The sequence below is a fragment of the Carassius gibelio genome, chromosome A12 (assembly GCF_023724105.1).
Source record: "Carassius gibelio isolate Cgi1373 ecotype wild population from Czech Republic chromosome A12, carGib1.2-hapl.c, whole genome shotgun sequence".
Lineage (NCBI taxonomy): Eukaryota > Metazoa > Chordata > Actinopteri > Cypriniformes > Cyprinidae > Carassius > Carassius gibelio.
Window position 1 is genome coordinate 14,977,195 of NC_068382.1, and position 22,658 is coordinate 14,999,852.

At 36.5% G+C, this 22,658-nt stretch overlaps 1 protein-coding gene across 22 annotated transcripts in view; it reads left to right on the plus strand.

The window, feature by feature from the left end:
- Positions 1-22,658, plus strand: part of LOC128025247 (supervillin) — a 67,530-nt gene that overhangs the window by 7,054 nt on the left and 37,818 nt on the right. For 7 of the 22 annotated variants that reach the window (XR_008186122.1, XM_052611398.1, XM_052611402.1 and 4 more), the window contains exons 1-7: positions 2,342-2,533; positions 6,707-6,767; positions 7,281-7,366; positions 18,479-18,539; positions 18,749-18,906; positions 19,143-19,800; positions 20,527-20,601. Coding sequence is in view for 21 of the 22 variants with exons in the window: in XM_052611398.1 (XP_052467358.1) it covers positions 2,479-2,533; positions 6,707-6,767; positions 7,281-7,366; positions 18,479-18,539; positions 18,749-18,906; positions 19,143-19,800; positions 20,527-20,601 (1,154 nt within the window). In the remaining variant the exon portion in view is untranslated. Of the gene's footprint in view, positions 1-2,340; positions 2,534-6,706; positions 6,768-7,280; positions 7,367-18,478; positions 18,540-18,748; positions 18,907-19,142; positions 19,801-20,526; positions 20,602-22,658 lie in introns of those variants that run through there. The other 15 variants (XM_052611400.1, XM_052611408.1, XM_052611403.1 and 12 more) reach the window with 11 other exon arrangements.

Consider the following 22,658-nt stretch of genomic DNA (forward strand, 5'->3'; position numbering starts at 1 on the left):
TCTTTAGCTCCGCCCACACGTCACGCCTCTAGGCGCTCGTGTTTTTCCGGGAAAAATTGGTACAGACTATCTTTCTCTTATAAATATAATAAAAATAAAGACTTTTTGGAGTTATGAAGGATGCAGTACTACTCTATAGGTACTCAAGATTAACAGGATATTGAGTGAAAACGAGCATTTCACCCCCCCTTTAAAGACTATTGTTCAGCAGAATGTACATAGCCTACTACTAAAAAAAAAATCTAACTTTTTTTTACGGTTTAATCACACAACATTTCTTCCATGTTTTATTTTTAATAGTAAATCCCTTTTGTTTACCAAAAAGTTAAGTTAATTTTCAATAATTAAAAGATAAATTAAATGAATGTTTTATGTGTTCAATGTTTAATGTGCATCTCAGAAAATGCTTTATTTAAAACCCCAACTGAATGTCACTTAAATGCACTTAATTCATCTGTCAACTTTCTTGTCGTTGTTCACAGTACATGTACAGACAGAGAAACAATGAGTAATAATAAAATGTTTATTTTTGATGTTTGCATTTTTTATGTTAATTTTAAGAGACCCAGGAGTCTTATTTATTTATTTATTTTGCAAAAAAAAAAAAAAAAAACATTTGATGGAAACCTGGCTACTGACACATTCTTGAAGGATGTTTGTTTGGTTGTCTATGAGAATAAGTATTGCAGTGGAAACATTGCAGTCAGTATAATAGGCCAGAAATAGTGCAAGGCAAATGCCATTCTGCATGTACACGAGTGCTTAAATGCCTGCTTGCTTGAATGCGCACACAGGTTTAGTTTTCTCCACTGCTGTCTACTCTCCCTCTGTTCCACACTGGTCTGTTTCTCATTTTCCAATGTCTTTTCATCTTCATACCACCTCCCTCTGTCCTTTTTTTTGTGACACAGTGCCCATTTTTTTAATGCATTATTATTTCAGATATAGCTCATTTATAATGTTACTCAGTTTGGCAGCATTCTCACAACAGCCGAATATGGTCTGTCCAGGTTTAGTTAATACAACTGGGTTGACTCTAAGGCTCTGCTATATTATGGATGTTGACATCATAAATATTTACTTATTTAGCTTTTCATGCAGTAGCCTGTTTTAATGACCTGGTACAACTTGATTACCTACATACATGAAGTTCAATCTCTCAATCAGTCATTCATCGCCCTATTGGACAGCAGTCTGAACTACACTCACTTATGTGGAGATTAGCCAATAATCCTTTGAGGATGCATTAAATTGACCAAAGGGGACAGTAAAGGCATTCGTAATGTTACAAAATATTTCTAGTAAAAATAAATGCTTTTCTTTTGAACTTGAAAAAATAAATAATATATTTAAATAGATGATAGTAATTTGAAATTGTAATATTACAGCACATAAAATATAAAATTGTAACTTAAGATTCTTTAGCCTTCTTCAACTGTCCATCATCTGTCCATGTTTTTTTTCTTATCTCTCTCTCTTTAAACTTTAATCTTTTCCTCCATTCTTCAGCAGTAAGTGTCTTCCTCACAGATGGGTGACTTTATTTCACAAGAATTTCTGAGTTTGGCTTCTGGTTTGGATATTTTATCCCATTTGAACCCCAGAGCTAACAAGTGTGCTTGGTCAGAGAGAGTCATTCTTTTGAGACCCATTGGTATTCCTGAGAAGAAACTAAAGCAAGGAAGTTTTTTTTTCCTCCCTACACCACAGGGACTAGGATAGTAAATTTAAAAAATCTAAACCTATTTAACACACAGCTGTTGATATTTGGAAGACAGAGCAGAAAGCCTGGTGATGAGTCCATTAATCAAATTATTTTTCTTCTACACATATCGCCAATTATTTTGTCCCTCCTTTGAGCACTCAGCACAACAATATGACTTGGCAAGTTACGTTCCTCGTGACGGAGATCTTGCTTTTCCATTCTCTTTCTTTCTCTCAGTACCACACATATGTCATTGCTCAGAGATGGGTGGAATTTCTAGTTCCTTTGAGACACCTTTGAATTCCTTTCTCACCCTTTCAACTGTAGGCAACTGCTAAAATTCAGCCGTACCTTTCTTTAAATGTCTCTTTCCCCTCATCCCCCAGCCTCAGTATTGTTAATCTGATTAGCAGTGAGCAGCATTAGCACTGGAGTTAACTTGCTAACATTTAGCAGAATTCACACAGACAGCAAAAGGCTTTTCGTCAGCATAGTGTCATAGTGTTGAGGAGATACTGTTCTCCTCCTCCTCTCACAGTCTCTCTCTCTCTCTCTCTCTCTCTCTCTATCCACCTCCCTTCTCTGGCTGTCCCAGGACTGCTGCAGCTGACTCTGCATCACCTTGCAGTTCAGACACTGCTGCCTTTCTGCAGTCCTCTCTCTCACGCTCTCCTATTTTCCTCCTCTCTTTGGTCCTCAACAACCCCTCACCCCTCCTTTCTGGTCTTTTTCTTTTCTTATCTGTCGTCCACCCCTCATTTTATTTAATCAATATGTACCGGAATCCTTGGATCTCCAACTATATCAACCATGTGAAGTTGTGCCAAGGTGAGTAAATGGCAGTTGGGGTGGGACGGGATTGGACAGGCCTACCACATGTCTGCTTGAATCCTAATGGTACTAGAGCCTCCAAGGACAGACGTATTCAGAACAAGGAACTTGCTGACTCAAATTGAAGCGAATTGAGGCATTTTAAAGCAAAATAAGCACTGTCTTTTCCATGCATTTGTGCTTTTAGATGCAAATGTTTTTAATTGTTTCAATTCTGCAGAGAATTTGACTTGAGGTATTGCCTGTTAATGGTTTTGTTATGGCCTCTGTTCTTGTGCAACTCCACATGCTTTTATCCTGCGTCGTCTTAAATGGTGCATTTGGTACATTTATAGCAGGTGTCTGTGACTAGCAAAGCACTTTTGGACATTTTGTGCATCAAAATTAATTATAATATGTCGTTTTCATTCAAATATTTAATTTGTTTTTGATCATAGTGAAAGAATCCCGTAATAGTCAGCGTTCTGACTGCTTTAAATGTAAATGCAGGTTAATGTGTAAATGTATAAATGGTTTTTAGAGATTCCCCGTCACCTAATTCGCCCTTTCCTGGAGTTTAGACACCAGCTGTCTCATTTAAGACTCTTAAGATCTTCCTCTGTCTTTCAATCAGTAAATGACAGTTTTACACTCGTTTGAAGGCACTGAAGAACGTTTGGAGTTAAGCTAGTATTAAAACATAAAACAACATTAATAAACCTCATGATTTCCTGGACACATACACATATGAGTGATGGCACACTTCCCTGTGTCCACACTGACTAATCCTATTCCTCTTGAAGACTAATCCTTTATAAGTTAAGATGAGTGCTACAATAACCCCTCACTGTCACAATTTGGCCCTGTGTTTTCCACTGGCTGACTTTCATATTTGATCATTTTTAAGTAATTAGTTCTCAGTTACTTTTGCTTTCTTAATTGTACTTGAAAAGTAAATGTTCCAACTTATTAGAAATATTTATTAGATCACACATTACTGTTCAAAACATTTGGGGGCAAAAAGTTTGTGTGTGTGTATAAATACTTTTGAGCAAGGATTATTTAAATTGACCAAAGCTTTATTTGAAATAAAAATATTCTGTCAACATAATTTTTACTGTTGCGGTACTCTTTACTGTTCTTTATACTTTGTCCATCAAAGAAAAAAAAAAAAAAAAAAAGTCTTCCACAAATATTAATCAGCACAACTGTTTTTGGCAATGAACACTAAAACTGAAAAATGTCTTGTACCGAGTCCAGCATTTTAGAATGATTTCTGAATGATCATGTTCCACTGATGACTGAAGTAATAGATACTGATAATTCATCTTTGCCATCACAGGAATAAATCACATTTTAAAATATATTCAAATGCATAAATTATTTTAAATTATAATGTTTTACATGATCAAACCAATGCAGTCTTGGTGAGCACAAGAGACTTCAAGAACATTAAGAAATCTTATCGACCCAAACTTTTTATATTTGTTGAAATGCGATTTAATTTTAATCTTTCCTCATAGTTAATAATACAATAATCGCATACATTGTCACTGTTTAGGCACATTTAGAAATTAACCACAGTGAATAGAAGCCAGAGAGCATTGAGTTTATGATCTCATCATATGACCAAACAGGCTGTGACTTTTTTCAGCCGCATCTCCTCCATGTGCTTCTACTCTGTCTAATGCCAGATATCAGTGACTGAACCCTGAAGTCATGCAAGTTTATCAGTCACCAAATTATTTGGTATTGACTGTGCTGGAAAACAGGTGTGTGATATGCTGGAACATAAAACTAACCTGAAAAAGGTTCAGAGCAGTGCAATCAGCTTCTATATGATGATTGTTATAGATCGGAGAGGTATGTTGGTGTGTCACAGGCCTTTGGAAGAACACGCATACCATTTAAAGTGCTTCAAATGTTGCACTTGACTGTGTCTGATTAGCATCTGTACTTAAGAGGGCACAGAGCCAAGATGGTGTGAATTTTCATGCATGTCTGTCAGCAGTGGGTGCTCTCAGTCTCAACAAGACCAGACCATGTAATGCACATAATGAGTGCTTAGGTTAATTGTCATGATCAGTATATTTTATCAGTTTCATGATGGTTTTGTGCTTTTTCTGCTTCTGGGAAACATTGTCGTTACCTTTTAATTTACCCTGTAGTGTTGATTTACTGAGGACATTGGAAAATCTACCTACGCTTCATTTCTAATGCTGGCATCATTAATCATTTGGTTTGCTTGAACGGCAATGGATTTGTTGTTGAATTATCCCAGATGCAACAATAACACATTGGTAACATATGGTACAGGAAGATGCCCTCTGTGCAGAGTTCCAGAACAAAAGGGCTTGTGTCATTTACTGTGAATACATTGCTGAAGCTAAAACAATCTGTGTATATCAGGCATAGCAGGACAAATCCACTGTATGTTGCATCCAACAAGTTTTTAAGTTCTCTTTCCATCCCCCCTCCAGTTGATGTTGACTTGTCTGTTGGCCCTGTGACTCTGAATTGAGAGGAGATTTTTAGGCAATGAGGAATGTTTTTAGCAGATACTCATCCCAGCTGTGAAAACTCACTCCATCCGTACCAAAACAGAGTCCATCGGTTGGCTCTCTCATTCACTTTCTCTTCTCAGATGGTTTTTATTGAGAGAGGAGATAATTTCATCTAACCACGGTTCTTATTGTAGATTAACATATTTAAATATTGAATTTCTGAATGTCAGAAAAGGTTTTTGGTCTGTGTGGGAGAATGTGTGGTCAGGCTGTTGATCTTCCAATCCCTCTGTGAGTCTCAGATGTCCATGTGCTTATTCATAGAATTGATGCCTCACCTGGATAACAACACCAGTATTAGTCATTTCATTGCATTAAAGGGTACTAAGGATTAGAGGACAAGAGATTGTCGATTGCGCATTAGCTCCGCCCACTACCAGAAAAAAAACTTAAAAGCTGAAAAAAATCATAGGAACTCCTTTATTTTGACAGGAAAATATAGTAAAGTATATCGTTTACATGTAGCGCGTCAATTCTGCATGTATGTAAGACTCTCTCGCTCTCTCTGCTCTCACCAAAGCGACGGCGAGTGGTCGCCTTTACAGTAGAGTTTACGGTACATCAAACACAGGTATGCTGTGCATACAACTCTGAAGCGCTCAGTCAGAGAGTGTTCGGCGAGTGAACATATATCTGAGCTAAACTTATACTTAGCCTCCAACTCACACACTGGCGCGTAAAATCTGAGAATTTATTAGCCATTGGCTAATATAAGACATCATTAAGTCGCCCAGAGTGAAGATCTAGGCACATATGCGAGTGATTTACTTGCAATGTAGAGGGTTATACAAAAAGTTGTCCTTGCTCTTCCAAGCCTTTCAATTGGGGTAAGCAGGTGTTTGTTGTCAACAGTTCAGAAGATGTGAAGAAAGTGTGGGAATCTGTAATAAAGCATCCCTCACACGGCTCCAGGGGGGTTAATAATGGCCCTCTGTAGTGAATCCTCCATTCTGCTGACTGTTGGGAACCTGTTGGGGCCTTTTTATCTTTGTTTTTTGAAGACATTATTACATGTTGGTGTCATTGGTTATCACACAGAATTGATGATTGTATTATTTTTTTACACAAAACTGTTTTATTTGAGTATTATTATTAGTATTATTTATAATAGTATTAATAATTAGTATTAAAAGTATTAGTAATAAGATTTTTTTTTTATTTTTGTTACCCATTTATTTGCCCCCATAATAAAAAATGAATTTATAATTTATTTATTTATTTATTTAAAATATTTATTTATAATATATAATAGTATTTTTTTTTGGAAGAATTCATTATAACTTCATTGCTGTATTCTTGCTATTAATGAAAATAGCAGTGTATTTCCCTTCAGGTGATCTGTTAGGTTTTGTAATATTATGGATGCAGGTTAGAAACAGACAACTTTGAGCATTACATGGTGGACACTTTGACTAACAAAACTGTTAAAAAAGCATACAGGCAGTTTACATACAAAAATAAGTCTGCTCAACTATGGTCACAGCACCATGTTGACAATTCATGAAATTGATACTGATACTGATATTGTTTTCATTCCTGGCCTTCATATGGGGCCTTTGAAACATCTTTTGCTGATCATTCCTGACACCAGCAGTCTTAAGGCTATGCTCTCTTTTTGTGCACACAGGCTTCACAGCAGAAACAGCCCCTAAAGTTGGCCATTCCAAACTACAACGGAGAGCTCTTAGGTAAGAGCCTTATTTTTATGTAATACTTTTGTAGAATTTTTATTTAACTTAGGATTTGAGTGTTTTTATAAGCTCAGTGTAAAAGATCCACACCAACAGAAATTCACTCTTTTTAAATATCTTGTATAAGGCTTGAACAAATTTAATAGGACCTACATTGTGTACCTCCAAATGTATTCATGTTATTGGATGTTCGTTTTTAATAATGATAAAAAATATTCTCCCAACTAATTATTTTAGTCCTGTATGGTGCTGTTACATTATTTGCTGTTAGGAAAATATTTCTTAACCTTACTCTTACAAAAAAATTCCAGTTGTGGAAAATGATAATTGTATGTGAAGATATTGCATTTCACATTTTTTGGATGGAACTGTGTGATTTCTGCCAAGATTCTGATCCTTTTTTAGGTGCTGCTTCAACAAAAGCAGGCAGTTCCGAGGCCTCTTGTTTCTGTTATAAACATTATATGCAAAATATATTGAAATTTAATGCTGGTTTCTTTTTCTGTCCAGCTTCCAGAAAGAGTTCTTGTTTGAGGAGAAAGACGAGGGACTCAACAAAGATTTAGATGTCAGTCTGCTGAGAAATACACCCAAGGGTAATTACAATATACATCAACACTTCAGCTCTGTGGTTCTTTATCTTGCCTATCATATACTAGTAAGTATTTAAATCACTACTCCAGAAACCACGAGTTCTGTCACAAACTACAAAATTCAGTTAACTTCTGCACTTTTCTAATTGAGGTGTGTTAGCTTAATGGTTAAGTATCTTAATACGAAGGTAGCAGGTTTAATCCCAAGGAGGATTTGAACATTGAATGATCACTGGCTCTTAAGTGCACTCAATTTTAGGGTGTCTGTCCCTGATATAGTCACATGAGGCATTCTGTATTAACATTAGATGACAACAGTCTGCTAAAATGGTAAAGTATGTAATGCTAGCCATGGTACATTGATCAAAATTTCACAGGTTGCTTCAAGACTGTATGTTCTTTTAATTAGCACTGTCTGCTTCCTGGACACGTGGGGGTTATTGGGTTGGGGGGATGGGATGCTGATGACCTATATTTGGTTTGCTGGGGGCCACCTGTTGTTGGATAAGTTGGCTTGCTTTACTGGTCCTGAAAATGTGACGACATGTGTAGGGATGGGAACTGAAAACCGGTTCTTATTCAGAACCGGTTTTGTTCTTTGAAAAGAACAACCGGAACCGTAAGCAATTTCTATGTTTCGGTTCCGAAATGGTTCTGGTGCAACACATGACCAAGTGCTGTGAGCAGCCTTGCGCTGGGTGTTCTGAATATTCAGCGTTTCCCATAAAGCAGCGGTTCTCAATTGCAGTCCTCGCGCCGCACTGCTCTGCACATTTTTTACGTTTCTCTTAGCGCTTCAGATTTGTTCTGTTCAAACTTAAGTGCATTAAAGTGCGCAAGACGTGAATTTAAATTGTATTGATTTACAGAGGTATATGATGTCAGAGTTGTCCATGTTTAAAGATGCTGCACAGCATAAATCAGTGAATGAATGTTTCGATGTGAGGTAAACTTCAACAGATTTCCCCTGCTCAGGGAGTAGGGAGCAATGAACAATTGAAACACAGTTCATGCACGGAGTTCATTTCTAACGAGCTGATTATCTGAATCAGATGTGTTAACAAAGAGAAACGTGCAAAATATGCAGAGCAGTGGGGTGCGAGGACTGGAATTGAGAACCGCTGCCGTAAAGGATGTCACGAACTGAATAACAGACACGCCTCCCTGCCTCTTTAATTACAGAGCACATTGATTCCAATGATGGGCATTCCACAAACTCGTTCCGCTGTCCCGTCTTTAATTGCCGAAACATTGTTTCCCATGACTGTATGTGCACTCGCGCCTTTGATAACTGTGCACATCGTTTTGTCTGACTGTACATATAACGGCAACGCACTGCACCTGCCGCCACTAAATTGCATTATATTTGTCCCAAAATGTCATTAATATACATACTGGCTTCATCTTGGACCACTAAATAACTGCTATTGTTATGCAAGTATGAGGGTTAGATTATTTAGTGTAACAGGTCATTTCAAAAGTGATAACGTGATAGAAAATATTTATTTTAATGCACTTTAAATGTTTAAAAATGTGGAAACCACTCATTGTATCACACCATCTCCTGACTGCATTATTATTTGTAAAATAGGGACTTTAAGTTTAACCGTTTATATTTCATTAATTTAGGGAAATTAACAAGTGTCTCAAGTGTCTGGCCAACAAGCTTATTCCTGCTTGAAAAGCAAAACGTTATTGATAGTGTAAAAAACATCAACTTTGAAACACATGCTAATTGATGGACTAGCATTACTCAACATTACTTACTACCTTCCAGCAACGCTACATTCAGTGAAGGTAAAATAGTAAAAAACATAGTTCATTTAAATGAAACCAGAAGCCGAACCAGAACATTTAAAAAAATACCCCACCCTACTTCTGTACACTGTAATATATGTTGAATTTTGACATAGCTAACCTTTAAATTAAGTTGACAGTAAGTAAAAAACAGTATTGTGCATTGAGTAGTTGAGTATTGTGCATTTTTCCTCACCACTATTTCTTAATAATTATTTAATGATTTTAATGGAACCGGAATCAGAACTGGAACCGTTAGGTGGAACCGGAACCGGAAAATTTCTAACGATTCCCAACCCTAATTATGTGTGAAAGAGAGTGCCAAAATACTTTTTTAAAATTGTTTGTACTGTAAGCCAGTCCAGAAAATGAGTAAATATGATTTTGTGAATTTTATAAATGCTTTTTTTTTTTTTTTTTTTTTTTTTTTTTAAATTGAAGCACTTTTATTGCTTTAAAAAAAATCGAACATTTGTCAGTGCATGTTCCTGGTCTTATTGTGAACTATTTATAGTGCTTAATTCAAAAGATACATTTGTCTTTTAGTTTGTCTGTTGAATTTTTAATCAAAATGTAATAACATTGTTCCTCTTAAATGATCGTCCTTGTCCTCTGATGCCACACAGACTATTTGATATTTACTCTATAGCCAAATAACCATTTAGACATTTGTTTCAAGACACTCGCATTTGATTTGGCCCCATTCTAGCACATAACACCCAGTTTTCACATATAATTAATTTCTGATGGATGAAGTTCACATTGTTTTCCCTTGTTTGTTTGTGTGTGTGTTTTGTAAATTTGCTGATAACAGTAGGAATTCTCCTTTCTGAAAAACTTATGACAGGTGTTAGTCTTAGCTAAAAACTTGACATGACATGACCTGAACACTCATGCGGTGTTACTTAAAATATATCAAAGTTGCTGATAAATTAATAAAAATAACTTATTTATAGAATTAATTAAGCTAAGCAAGTAAGACACACTTGACCTTACTTAAGGGCCTTAACAATCTTAATTAGCATTTCCACAAATTAAGGACGACACGATCTTGGATCAGAAATTGGAGAAGAAAGTCTCAAATCCATAAAGACATGGCATATTAAATGTTGCATACACTGCTAATTTTTTTTTATTCTGGTTGTTTTCCAATACACATATCTAAACATTCTTGAATCAAGATTTAATGAGTTTATGCTTCAAAAAATAACAAACATTTGTCAGTTGGGTATGAACTTGTTTTCCCTTTGAAAATTAAGTAGAATTTGTTAATGTTTTAATCCTAAACACTTCATTAAGATACATTTTTCATAAAACAAGATTTCTTATTTTGTCATTTTTCTTTTCAAGTTACAGTAAATGCATCGTATTTAAGAAACTTTACACATTTGCATTGGAAAATGCTGATGAATGTACAGTAAAAGTTATTTCCATATACTAGTGGTTAGTAGCAGATATTCAAACCTTGAATGAATACATAAAAAGAATTAAAATAATGGAGATTTGTTTGTTAGAAGTTTTTTCAAACTTGAAATTGTTGCCACTAAAAGACATTTATGTACATTTAAAGACTATTTTGACGTATTTTGTTATTACATTTTTGACTTAAATTTTCTTCCCTTGGTCTTAAAAGTTCTTGCCTTCATAAAACCTGCAGAAACCCTGTTACTTGACTACATGTAACAGAAAATCCTGCCCTGAGACAATGAAACTGCCCTGTCTCTTCATTGCATTGTCCAGCTCTTAGCTTTGAATCACAGAGAGACCAGGCAGAGTAAGCATTGTTAGAAACAAGTGTGCTGTGTGTACACATTAGCCCATGATCAATCTTCTCTCAATCACTTCACTGGTCTCCTGGTGACTGGACACAGTTGAGTGTCATATTTCCATGTTTACAGCTGAACCAACATTCACTGAGGATGCACCAATGATTTGGCTAACTTCTGTGGAAACGTATTCTGCCTTGCTCCTAGCTAATGTCAGACGACTTAAGTGTAAGCAGCTTTTGTTGACTCTTGTCTACTTGACTATTATTGGAATTGTGTCACTGTAACAACATGGCAGTGCCCTTAGTGACACAGGAAGCAAAATATATAAGGATCACGAAGGATATAGATTATTTTTAGAAAACAAATCCAAGGGGTTGGGGATTGGCATTTTTAAAATGCCTGGATTAGTGTTTTTATAGTGTTTAGTGTTTTGATATGCTTACCACTCATTACTGTAGGAAAATGTTAATAATGCCAAAGAGCTCTCAGAATTGAACAGGTTTATGATGCTGCTGGAGACAATATGCCTCTGAGGGTTAGTGTTATCCATCAGATACTTCCTGAAACATGACTTGGTATTAAACATCAGGAAAGCCAAACTATGTAAAGATTAGGTTGTCTTCGTGTGGTGCATGCTATCCAATTAGTTATATTTGAAATTTTTTTTATCCAAAACGCAATAAATCCACTTAGATTGATAGATTTTTAGTAAAAATGCATTTTTTTTTTTTTACCAAGAAAGTGGCAAGATGCCACTATTTTCTGTTTCAAACTTTCACGTAGCATTTTTAGGTTATAATAACATAACATTTTAATCCAGGTTTTGATTTTCAATGATTTATTATAAAATGTTATAATATTTTGCCCCAAAATGCAATGAATCCATGACAATAAATCCTTTTTTTCTCTACGCAATATCACATTAATTAATCGAATTTGACATCTAATGTCTAATGTCACTGATCTACGGCTCTGTGTATTAAATGTCGCTCCATCTGAAAGCCCGTGATGGAGATTTACCGGTACTATTAATAACAGAACTGGCTTTACTGACGAGATGCGAATTGGCAATTGCATGTGATTTATCATGCAGCCCTTGTTTGTTGATCACGAAGTACAAAGTAGAGGAATAAAACTATGTATTCAAAGCGATGGTGCACTGTGATTGATTGTTATTGTCTAGAGTGCATAGAATGGTGCGCTGTGATTGGTTAACCGGATGTATCGCATTCTGCAAAAAGGGAGATTAGCACTTGTTGTTTGAGAAAAAAAAAAGTGTGAAAACATGACCTAATAACTTGAATAATGCGTATATTGCATTTTGCATAAAATTTTTAATTGACTTTTCAATTATGAACAGAAACCAGTGCTGCATTAAGAACTCACTGGGCCCCGGGGCTATGAGTTAATGCACCAACTATAGAGAGAGAGAAAACCCCCCCGCATTTTTCTAAACACTGCTGAAGTTGTTTACATAAAAATTATGTAGAATCATTCAGAATAACAGTTGCCAATTCCTTTACAATATACAATAAAAAAAATACCTTACCTTAAAATATTTTTTTCCTGCTTTTGTGGATAGAACAAAGGCACATAAGAAATCGACCTGCTTGAAAAACTTAAAGCACTGAATAATATTATATTGTATAAAGTAATCAAATATACAATACATAATTTTCACTATAAATTCAACATTCATTCTTATTTATTTTACAAAAGTGATTCAGTCAACGGCAGTAAATTACTTTCTTTCTGATGTTTGATTAACATTATTGACACAAATGGCGACAGCAGTTTTATTAGCAGCTTCTGTCACTTTAAGACCTCAGGGTCTGAACTCAAGTCAAGTGCCCTGTGCAAAACCGTCTCAAGTTCACCATGGTCTCAAAACGAGCATTTACTAAATTAATTATCTCCCGCTGCTTACTGTGCCTGAGCAGTTTTAAATAATTTGTATCTAAACCACAATGCTTAAAACGTGTTTAAATTATAAACTTACATCATGATGGTGCTGCACAATTGACATTATATACCAGATATATTATCGCCAGCCCTTTAGGTGAATATAGAGTTTGATCAAACACAAAAAGCAATATCATACATCCATCAAGTTAATAATCAAACTTACCGGAAAATTGTGAGGTGGAGGATGATGCTCTATCTTTATCTGCTCCAGCATGTGCCCGGCCCACTTGCTGTTCCACAATGTCTCCGTGATCATCAGCTTTAGTAAAATAACCCGATAGCTTGGGGATTTTACTGAGTAGCTCATGTTTCCTCTGCTGTTCAGCTCACACATGTTTTTTTTTTAAAGATGACATTTTTAGCTATGCTATCGAAGACTAAGATATTGCAGATCTGCCAACATGCAGTGGTGGACGAAGTACACAAATCAAATACTTGAGTAAAAGTACAGATACATATGGTAAAATATTACTCCAGTAAAAGTACTCCTTTTTCAATTTTACTCAAGTGAAAGTACAAAAGTACTCAATTTTTTATGTACTTAAGTAAAAAAGTACTGCAAAATAGATGTTTGCAATTTTATATAGGCTACTTTATTTTATTTTAGCACATTTTTTTATAATCCTACTGCTCAAAATACCTGGGATTTTTTCCAAAATAACCACTATATTGAGTCAAGATATATTTTTGTTGTTGATATGGACTACACTGATAAGAGTAATGTTCACTGTGAAGCTTACACTGTGATTTAGCCGAGAGAAAACAGAGATGACCATCTGATCTTCACCAGTAAGAAAAAAGTATTTTAAAGTTAGTTGTTTTACAGAACATCAAAGTTAGTACAGACCAAAAGTTTGGTCACACCTTCTCATTCAAAGAGTTTCCTTTATTTTCATGACTATGAAAATTGTAGAGTCACACTGAAGGCATCAAGGGCTGTTTGACCAAGAAGGAGAGTGATGGGGTGCTGCGCCAGATGACCTGGCCTCCACAGTCACCGGACCTGAACCCAATCGAGATGGTTTAGGGGTGAGCTGGATCGCAGACAGAAGGCAAAAGGGCCAACAAGTGCTAAGCATCTCTGTGGGAACTCCTTCAACACTTTTGGAAGACCATTTCAGGTGACTACCTCTTGAAGCTCATCAAGAGAATGCCAAGAGTGTGCAAAGCAGTAATCAAAGCAAAAGGTGGCTACTTTGAAGAACCTACAATATGACATATTTTCAGTTGTTTCACACTTTTTTGTTATGTATATAATTCCACATATAATTCCACATGTGTTAATTCCACATGTGTTTTGATGCCTTCAGTGTGAATCTACAATTTTAATAGTCATGAAAATAAAGAAAACTCTTTGAATGAGACGGTGTGTCCAAACTTTTGGTCTGTACTGTATATATGACATGATAATAAGGCCTAAGTTAGGAAGAACATTTTAAGGAAAATATAATTATATTTTCATAATGATTTTTTCCTTCTCAAATCTTGTCTGCGGTTTAAAAACACCTCTGGCCAAACGGGGTGCATCTCTTCCCACTGATAATTACTGTAGTTACCATGTTCTGAACATCACATCCTTTCTTTTCTAACCAGATGTTTTATATATATATATATATATAGGTGGCTGAATAAAAATATTTGGACATTATTTATAAAAATACATCAACTTAGCACCAACAAGCTTGTTAGCTAGACAATTAGCATCAGCTAACAATATTTACTTATTTTCAGTAGGCCTACAATGAACATTCATGTCGGTCTACTCGTCTAGTTAATCCAAACAATATACATATGTATAACGTTACTGTCGATAAACAATATAAAAACAGACGTCACATAGGACATTTTAATAAAACTGTTAACATTACGGCAGCTGTGAATTTCAACGTGCATGAGTTATTATATTTAATCTGTGTTATTTTTAGTTTTTTTGTTGGTTTTTTTACCTAAAATTTATGTGTCTGCATCGTCTGCACTGGAGCATTTCAGTGGGCTTAAATAGATCACTCTTTACAACGGATTTAGTTCCCAAACAACTGACAGTTTTGACCTAAATATGATTTTCAGTTACAATAATTAATCCAAAATTTCGACTAATAACTTACTTTTAGCAACATCAGACGCACGCGAGCTCACAAGATCTCCCGGTTCTTACTTCTGTAGACTCGCTCTAAACTGTTCATTTGAATCAGTGAGTGGTCGACACCAGAACAGCTGCAATTGGATCATTCTAATTCATAAACGAATCATTTGGTGCGATTTGCGATATGTTTGCGATCCGATTTAAAAGTTTATTTTGAAAAGACTCAGTTCGTTCATGATGAATCAGACATCGCTTCTGCGTGTCGGAGCACGTGATATATTATAGGGAGTAACGATATGTTTTATGAAATGTAGTGAAGTTAAAAGTACGATTTTATGCTTTGGAATGTAGTGAAGTAAAAGTAAAAGTTGCTCAAAATAAAACTACTCCAGTAAAGTACAGATACTTGAAAAATGTACTTAAGTACAGTAATGAAGTAAAGCTACTCCGTTACTGTCCACCACTGCCAACATGTACGCATTTTTCGTACTCTGCACGCATTTTGACCCATAAGTACGCTTGTACGATTCGCTGCTCTCTAGGTACACATTTTGTTGCGTCTCGCATTTCGCCGATTTCAGTTTCTATGCAATCTATGACGCTGATTCTGCCGCTGATCCACAGTGGATTGAAAAGCTTTTGGCCAATCAGAGCGGTGCATGTTAACCCACCTCCCACCTGCCCCTCCTATCAACAAGCTTAGTTGGCAGTTAGAAAAGTTGTGGAATGGCTTGAAATCTAGAAGGCTTTAGACAGGCCAGGTGCTGATTAACGTAAGATAAAAGGAAACAGTTAAGCTATGTTTAGCCTAATTGAATTTATGGACATCAAAATATATTTTATGAATATAATTATTTATAAACAAGTGTTTTCTGTAACCTATCAATGTCATGTCAACTGCAAAGATAAAGTTGACGATGCTGTCTCGCGATCTTCGCAGTAGTGAATGCGCCAGAGAAATGCACATTTCATATGGATTAACTTTACATAAGCAGAGAGCAGTCGGTTTTCTTTCGTTTTGAAGTGTTCTGTTCAACCCTCTTGAGTTGGTTAACGCGTATACGCGTTATGAGTCATTTTCTCCTGATAACCCCGAAAAGAACTTAAATTACGCTTTCAGTTTTGATCGTACAGATAAGAGCAAAATCGAATCTGTAAAGGGTCTACTTTTATTTGTATACAGACATAATAACAACAAAACTTTGTGCACATAAAATAAAGATAACAAACAAGGTGTGCTGTCTGCAGCCTTTGTCTGCTGTGATATTAATTTACAAACACGTCATTAAAATGAACTGTAACTCAGTGAATACTCAATGAAGAGACATGAGACAGATATCTATAGAAAGCCTGACATGTCTACTTTTAAACTAAACAAGTGCCGCCGAAAAACAAATATTCTGTGATAAAGTAATCCATATGAAAACAACGCGATGTCTTGTCCGTTTTTCACATCTCCCTTCATTATCTTTTAATTCGAGCATGCCCCCGCACTGAACGCTCTATTCAGATTCTAATGTTAAATAAAATTTTTATTTTACTTAGTATTTGTGGAGTGGTGTTGGCGCAGTGGATAAGACACATGCCTTTGGTGTGAGAGACCCAGGTTCGAATCCACTGTGAGACACCAATGTGTCCCTGAGCAAGACACTTAACCCCTAGTTGCTCCAGAGGCGTGTGACCTCTGACATTGTATAGCAATTGTAAGTCGCTTTGGACAAAAGCGTCAGCTAAATGAATAAATGTAAAAGTAAATTTGAGATTTGGATTTCCTCAGAAAAAAAGAATGAAGCACTTTATTCAGCAGTGATAATAAACATGAGTAAGTCTCTTATTATTTATTTATATATTTGTACTAGTTTTCATATAACGTATAAACATTTTACTAGTTAGACTTTTTCCAAACTATAATTCCTGACTAAATGTATAATCAAGTGAAACATTATGAAGTTTCAATAACAATATGCAATACTATACCATTCAAAAGCTTGATGTAAATAATATAAATGTTACAAATAAATGTAACTGTAACAAATGTAACAAACAATGCTGTTCTTTCAATTAATTCCCCCGAAAAAACCTGAAAAAAAAAATATTCTCAGCTCTTTTCAACATTAATAATAATCTATTAATATGAGCACAGAGATGTTTAGTTCTCTGGTGACAAAAAAAGTCATGATTGCCTCCAAAGGCAGCATTTGTTACAAAGAGACTTTCACTGATGCACTACTTAAAAAAGCCAAATCTGCAACCTTTAACAAGTTAAACAAGTCAAAAGTTTAAACACTTTGCATGGAAAATTATAAAAAAAAATGTTGTTTGTTTTTAGCAAACTGATTTTGATATTGATAACTGCTGGTTTTGCACATTTATTTAATGTTTTGATTTATTTATTTAGAAAGAAATGTCCTCAGTTTACTTTTATTTCTGACAAGATTTTCAGGTGGAAGAAGTTTCCATGGGCTATGCCTCCAGTACAAAACGTTCGGAGTGATTGCAGAAATTGTATAACATTTATGGTCTACTTACATGTTATGGAGTAACTAATAAATCTTAATTGGTGAAAGGATATTATGTGTATAATATGTATTATAGTGTTAGGTATCTCATAGGTTTCTCACAGATGTGTGTGCAATGGTGGAGCATACATTGGCGGTGGGCTGTAAGGTTCACGCGCGTATGTTTGTGGGGGGGGTGGTGTAGTACTCATAAAATTTCTTCAAGGTTGGCAGGTATGATATTGCATGACAATTTTAAGAATAGTCTAGAATGAAGTGAAGTGTGGAGGCAATTAATTGGTTGATGCATATATTCTAATAAGGCGCTGCCCACGGGGTTTGACCTGACCAATCATAACGGCGATTACACAATTTTGTCCGACAACAAAGCAGTCAGTAGATTAACGTTGGTGGACTTGAACTTGAAATGTTTACATTATTTAAATGACGATATTTGAAAGTTGAGACTTTGTTTCATATCAACAGTAAGCTGCTTTGAGCTCTCTCTTGTATGTCGGCACGTAATTTTTCACTGCGTGAGTGAGAATATGATGTGCGTGACTCGTGAGATTGGCTTGTCACACAGTAACTAACCGAGGCATGTCTTTGTGAACGGTCACTATAATATTAATGATGATTCCATGATAATTCATGGAATATACGGCAAAGCGCCACTAAATAACAGGGCTAATTTGTGGAGGTTGTGGTAAGGCTTTTGTAATCAGATGGCTAGTAGTAGTCAATCTGCTTCACAGCCAATCACGGGCCCCCTCCTTGCCCTATTGTTAATGCGGCCCATGCCAGAAACGATACTGATTTTGGCAGAAACTCTTTTTTTTTTTTGCGTTTATCATGTTTTGAGTAAGATTATAACAAATACAGTATACTATATACTGTATGTTTCAGTATTTGTAATGGTTTTTATGGATTTACTTAATCTTCTCTGTCTCACTCTTTTACCAGTCCATTCTCAGTTTGCCTTTCTTTTTCTCTCTTTTTTTAGTCTCAGAATTAAGGAAACGTTTTGAGAGTATAAGCTCGAGTCAGAGTTGGGACATGAACAGGTGAGAAATTAAATCATTCTCAAAGCACACACAGCCAAAGTTCAGTTAATGTCCCAAACTTTTGAATGGTACTGTATAAACATAACCAAAAATATCAAATATATGGAAAAGTAATTTATAAACATAAAGTATGTTTCATTAACAAATGCCCCCCCTAGATAAAAAAAATTATGCCGTTTAATAAATCCCTGTACCACTCCTGTTTATAGGAAAGAGCGAATTTCAAGACGTCTGGAGGGAATCGATAGTGACATTCTCCAAAATCTCCCAGGCTGTGATGGTCTAGTTACCAATCGATTGCTAGAGGAGGACACTCCGAGATATACCCGTGCAGCAGACTCCTCTGACCCCTGTACAGGAGAGAAATGTGCTTAATATTTTTATACTTGGAATCATACTTTGAATTATATTTTCACTCGCTTATAACATTAATGGGAAGTAGTCTGCAATGAGAAATAATTTGCATTATACATCTGTATATTATGCAGTGCATATCAGCACACACAACGTTCAGTTTGATTTGATAAGCTAGTGGTTGGTTACTTGTTTAAAGTTTAGAGAAATTGATTGTGTAATGCATTGTCTGTCTTTCTCTTGTTGTAGTTTCTGTCCAGCACTATGGCAAAAATGACTGCCCAAATCTGCACAGTGCAGAGGTTCAGTCCAGAACCCACACAGTTCAACCGGAGTCTGCCTACAGAGCTGGCTCTGGTCAAGTGGCAGAGCTGGACTCTAAAGCAGAAAGGATTGCACGCTACAAGGCAGAACGGCGTCGCCAGCTAGCAGAGCGCTATGGCATCTCTCTGGATCAGGAGACAGAGACTGACTACACCTCTCGTTACTCCAGAACCTCCAGAGAGCCCGATGGCTCAGACCATCAACACAGGTCAAAGGTAGAAGGAGGAGATGGGGTGGACCATAATGCTCTCACCCCCAGCCATCATGTTGATAGTGGCAGCTCACATATTCACAGTGATCCAGAGTCCATCTCCAAACGCGAGAGGATGATGAATCTGGAGAACCAGAGGAGGGCACAGGAGCGGGATAGATTGCATGGAGGTGGAGGGGTTGCACTTGACCCATCTGCATATATGGATGTATCTGGGTCTGCCGGGGTCCCAGGGAAGGAACCTGGAGCAATGGGGGTTCCCAGCTCACCTAATGAAGGCCAAAGGGCCATGATGCCATCTCCCAAACATGGAGCATCTCATGGTGATCTGTTTATTGAGCAGCAGGCTCACAACATCCTCCAAAAACATGGGTGAGTCTTCTCAACATGATAGATGTTTCTTTGTTTGTTTCTCTATCTTACAGTCACCAAGTAGTATTAGTATCGTAATTTGCTTCAGTTACTCTTTCCTTTCTTGGAAAGAATATTGGCTGGTATTCCCCCTAATCTGTCTTTCACAGGAATTTTCCCCCCAAAAAAGCCATCAATTTGCAGGGTTTGGCTTGCATGCAGTTAGGAGTGTTTCAACAGCTCCCTAAACATAGGTGGACTCTGTTCAGTTTGACACATTATGCATTAGCATTGAGCTTTTACTGTCCTTCGGTAGTTGTTTCTTTATGTCATGGGTCAGTGCATTGTGTGATGCATTGGAATGAAAGCATTTCAAATTAAGCCAAATTTTGCAACAAAACTTTCCAGCAGCATTTAAAATCCCAACATCAAGCCAATCCAAAATATGACAAATTAATATGATAAAGAATGATATTCAGGAAATACCCAGAGCACATTCATAATGTCATCATAAAGTTTGATTGGTTAGTTAATATGAACTAATGAGGACTTTGCATTTAAAACCCTGTTCCCAGCAGACCAAGCTCAATTTTCATAATTTATTTGAGGCCATACTTTCTTTTTAGGAACATAGTTTCTGTCGTTTTTCCTAAAAAAAAAATTTCTCCCCCTCTTTCTATGCATAAACATTAAACCGTTGAGTGGTTCACTCTCTTGGGCATCTCTCAACTAATTTTGCTCCTCTAGCCAGTCAACAAACCAGTGGTCACTTCAGACTGATGCAGAAGGAGACACCCTATCTCCAATCAACTGGCCTTCCAGGTATCATGTGTTTGGGATTTATGGGTGTGTTCGACACCCTACACTTAACAGTGGTCCCGCCTAACCTCATGGCCCTATCTCAAACCATCTCCAGTCCTGTCCTATAAACGTCCTTGCTGGTATGTGAGGAAAGAATGACTATGACAGGAGTCTTGTGTTTTCTAGTGAAGTCTGGTTGTTCCACTTTGCAAATGACTGTATATAGGTTCTAGGGGCGTGTGATATTATTAACCAAATAAACTTGAGATTTTTCAATAACAATAATTAAACAATAGTTTTTTTGTGCTGGTACCTTGGTAAAACGTCAGTCAGTGGCAGCAAGTCTGTGCGGTCTCAAAAAGTGCCTGCACGCGGACACGGTTGCTCGGCTGTCAACAGCGCATGCTCGAGGTGAATGATGAGACAGAAGTGGGACTGCTTTTCCAGCTTATCTGCTTTCTGAAAGATGTGCAGATGAGGCGGTGTGTGACGGAACAAAACACGTAATGTGAAGTATACCCAGGGTCCCCGCGGGTCCTTAAAAAGTCTTGAAATGTCTTAAATACAATTTTCGATTTTTAAGGTCTGAAAATGTCTTGAATCCTGGAATTTTCCATATGAATGTCTTAAATTTCATGTGGGATCTTAAATTTCATGTCCGACTCGTCATTTTTATTTATTTTTTCAACCGCAATTTGACCAGCGTAACATTTGGGGGCAGCACTTCGTGGGTGCAACCTGCATCATTCCATAGGTGACATACGAGTAAGTGATTGATGAACGCATTGCGATGATGGTTCGCCACCACGTCAGTTTGCGAAATCGCAAGCATGGGCAAAGACGATAAAGCTGTGGACAAGACCACGATTGTCAGGTCTCGCTATCTTGGTTCTCAGTTTTTGAGCCCCTCAACGGCAGAAGACTTGCTGTAGCACTTTAAGGTAAGACTCTAAAAGTATCATTTAAAATTATTTGAATATGTTAAAATGCTTCATGTGTTTTTGTTATTTCCTAATGAATATTTGGAACAATATATCGATGCGTCACAATTCTTGGATTGATTTAAATTTTTCCGAATGCATTGTGAATTGATTCTGAGCTTAGTTTTTGCACATTGCGCTCTAGGCTAGTTTTTAACCGAGCACTCAAATGCTCACGACGAAGAGCGCTCGTGCGTTCTGCTGAGTCTGATTATGTAATTGATATATTGCTTTTATGACGCGAGATTAATGTAAATGACCCACTACAAACACCCTTGTACTTCGCTTCAACCTTTTCGAACTTTATTAACTATTATTTTATAGTAGGTTCAAGTGGTGTGTGTAAGGCATATAAATCATGCAGTGGCATCTGCTGTTAAAAACTAAACTAAAAATTGATTCGAGAGAGAATCGCGATGCATTCAGAAAAAATTGGAATCGATCCAGAATAATTTCTCGATTCAAAATGCATCGATATATTGTCCCAGCCAATCAGTTAAAAAAAATTGTGAGCATTCACTATTATGGCTTAACTTGTTTCTCAAAAAAATTTTTCTTTCAAATCAAGGACCACTTAGCCAATAAAAAAAAAAAAAAAAAAAAACTTGACATATTTGGCTTAATGATCATCCCTAATGCATGTAAAAATGTAGGACATTTTAGTCTTCTGAAACCATGGCTAACTTCACCTGCTAATAATGTGCATGATTAGAAAACAAGTCATGAGAAGTGAATTGGAAATGTTCAACGGTGTCACAGTCCATGTCAGTCATTTTGGTTGATGACTTTTGCTCACAGACCCTCCTTGGTAATCTGGCATACGTCCAGTGGACTACTTTAGACAAACCATCTAATCTAGTGTTCCTGTAGCTCAACTGGTAGAGCACTGATCTAGCAAGCAAGCAAGCGCAAGTTTGGGGGTTCGATTCCCCGGGAACACATGATATGTAAAAATTTATAGCCTGAATGCACTGTAAATCGCTTTGGATAAAAGCGTCTGCTAAATGCATAAATTTAATCTGAGTGAACATGAATGAAAATGTTATCATTCTTGAGGTGGACTTTGTTTTGATTTTATTTTTTTATAATTTCAGGAGG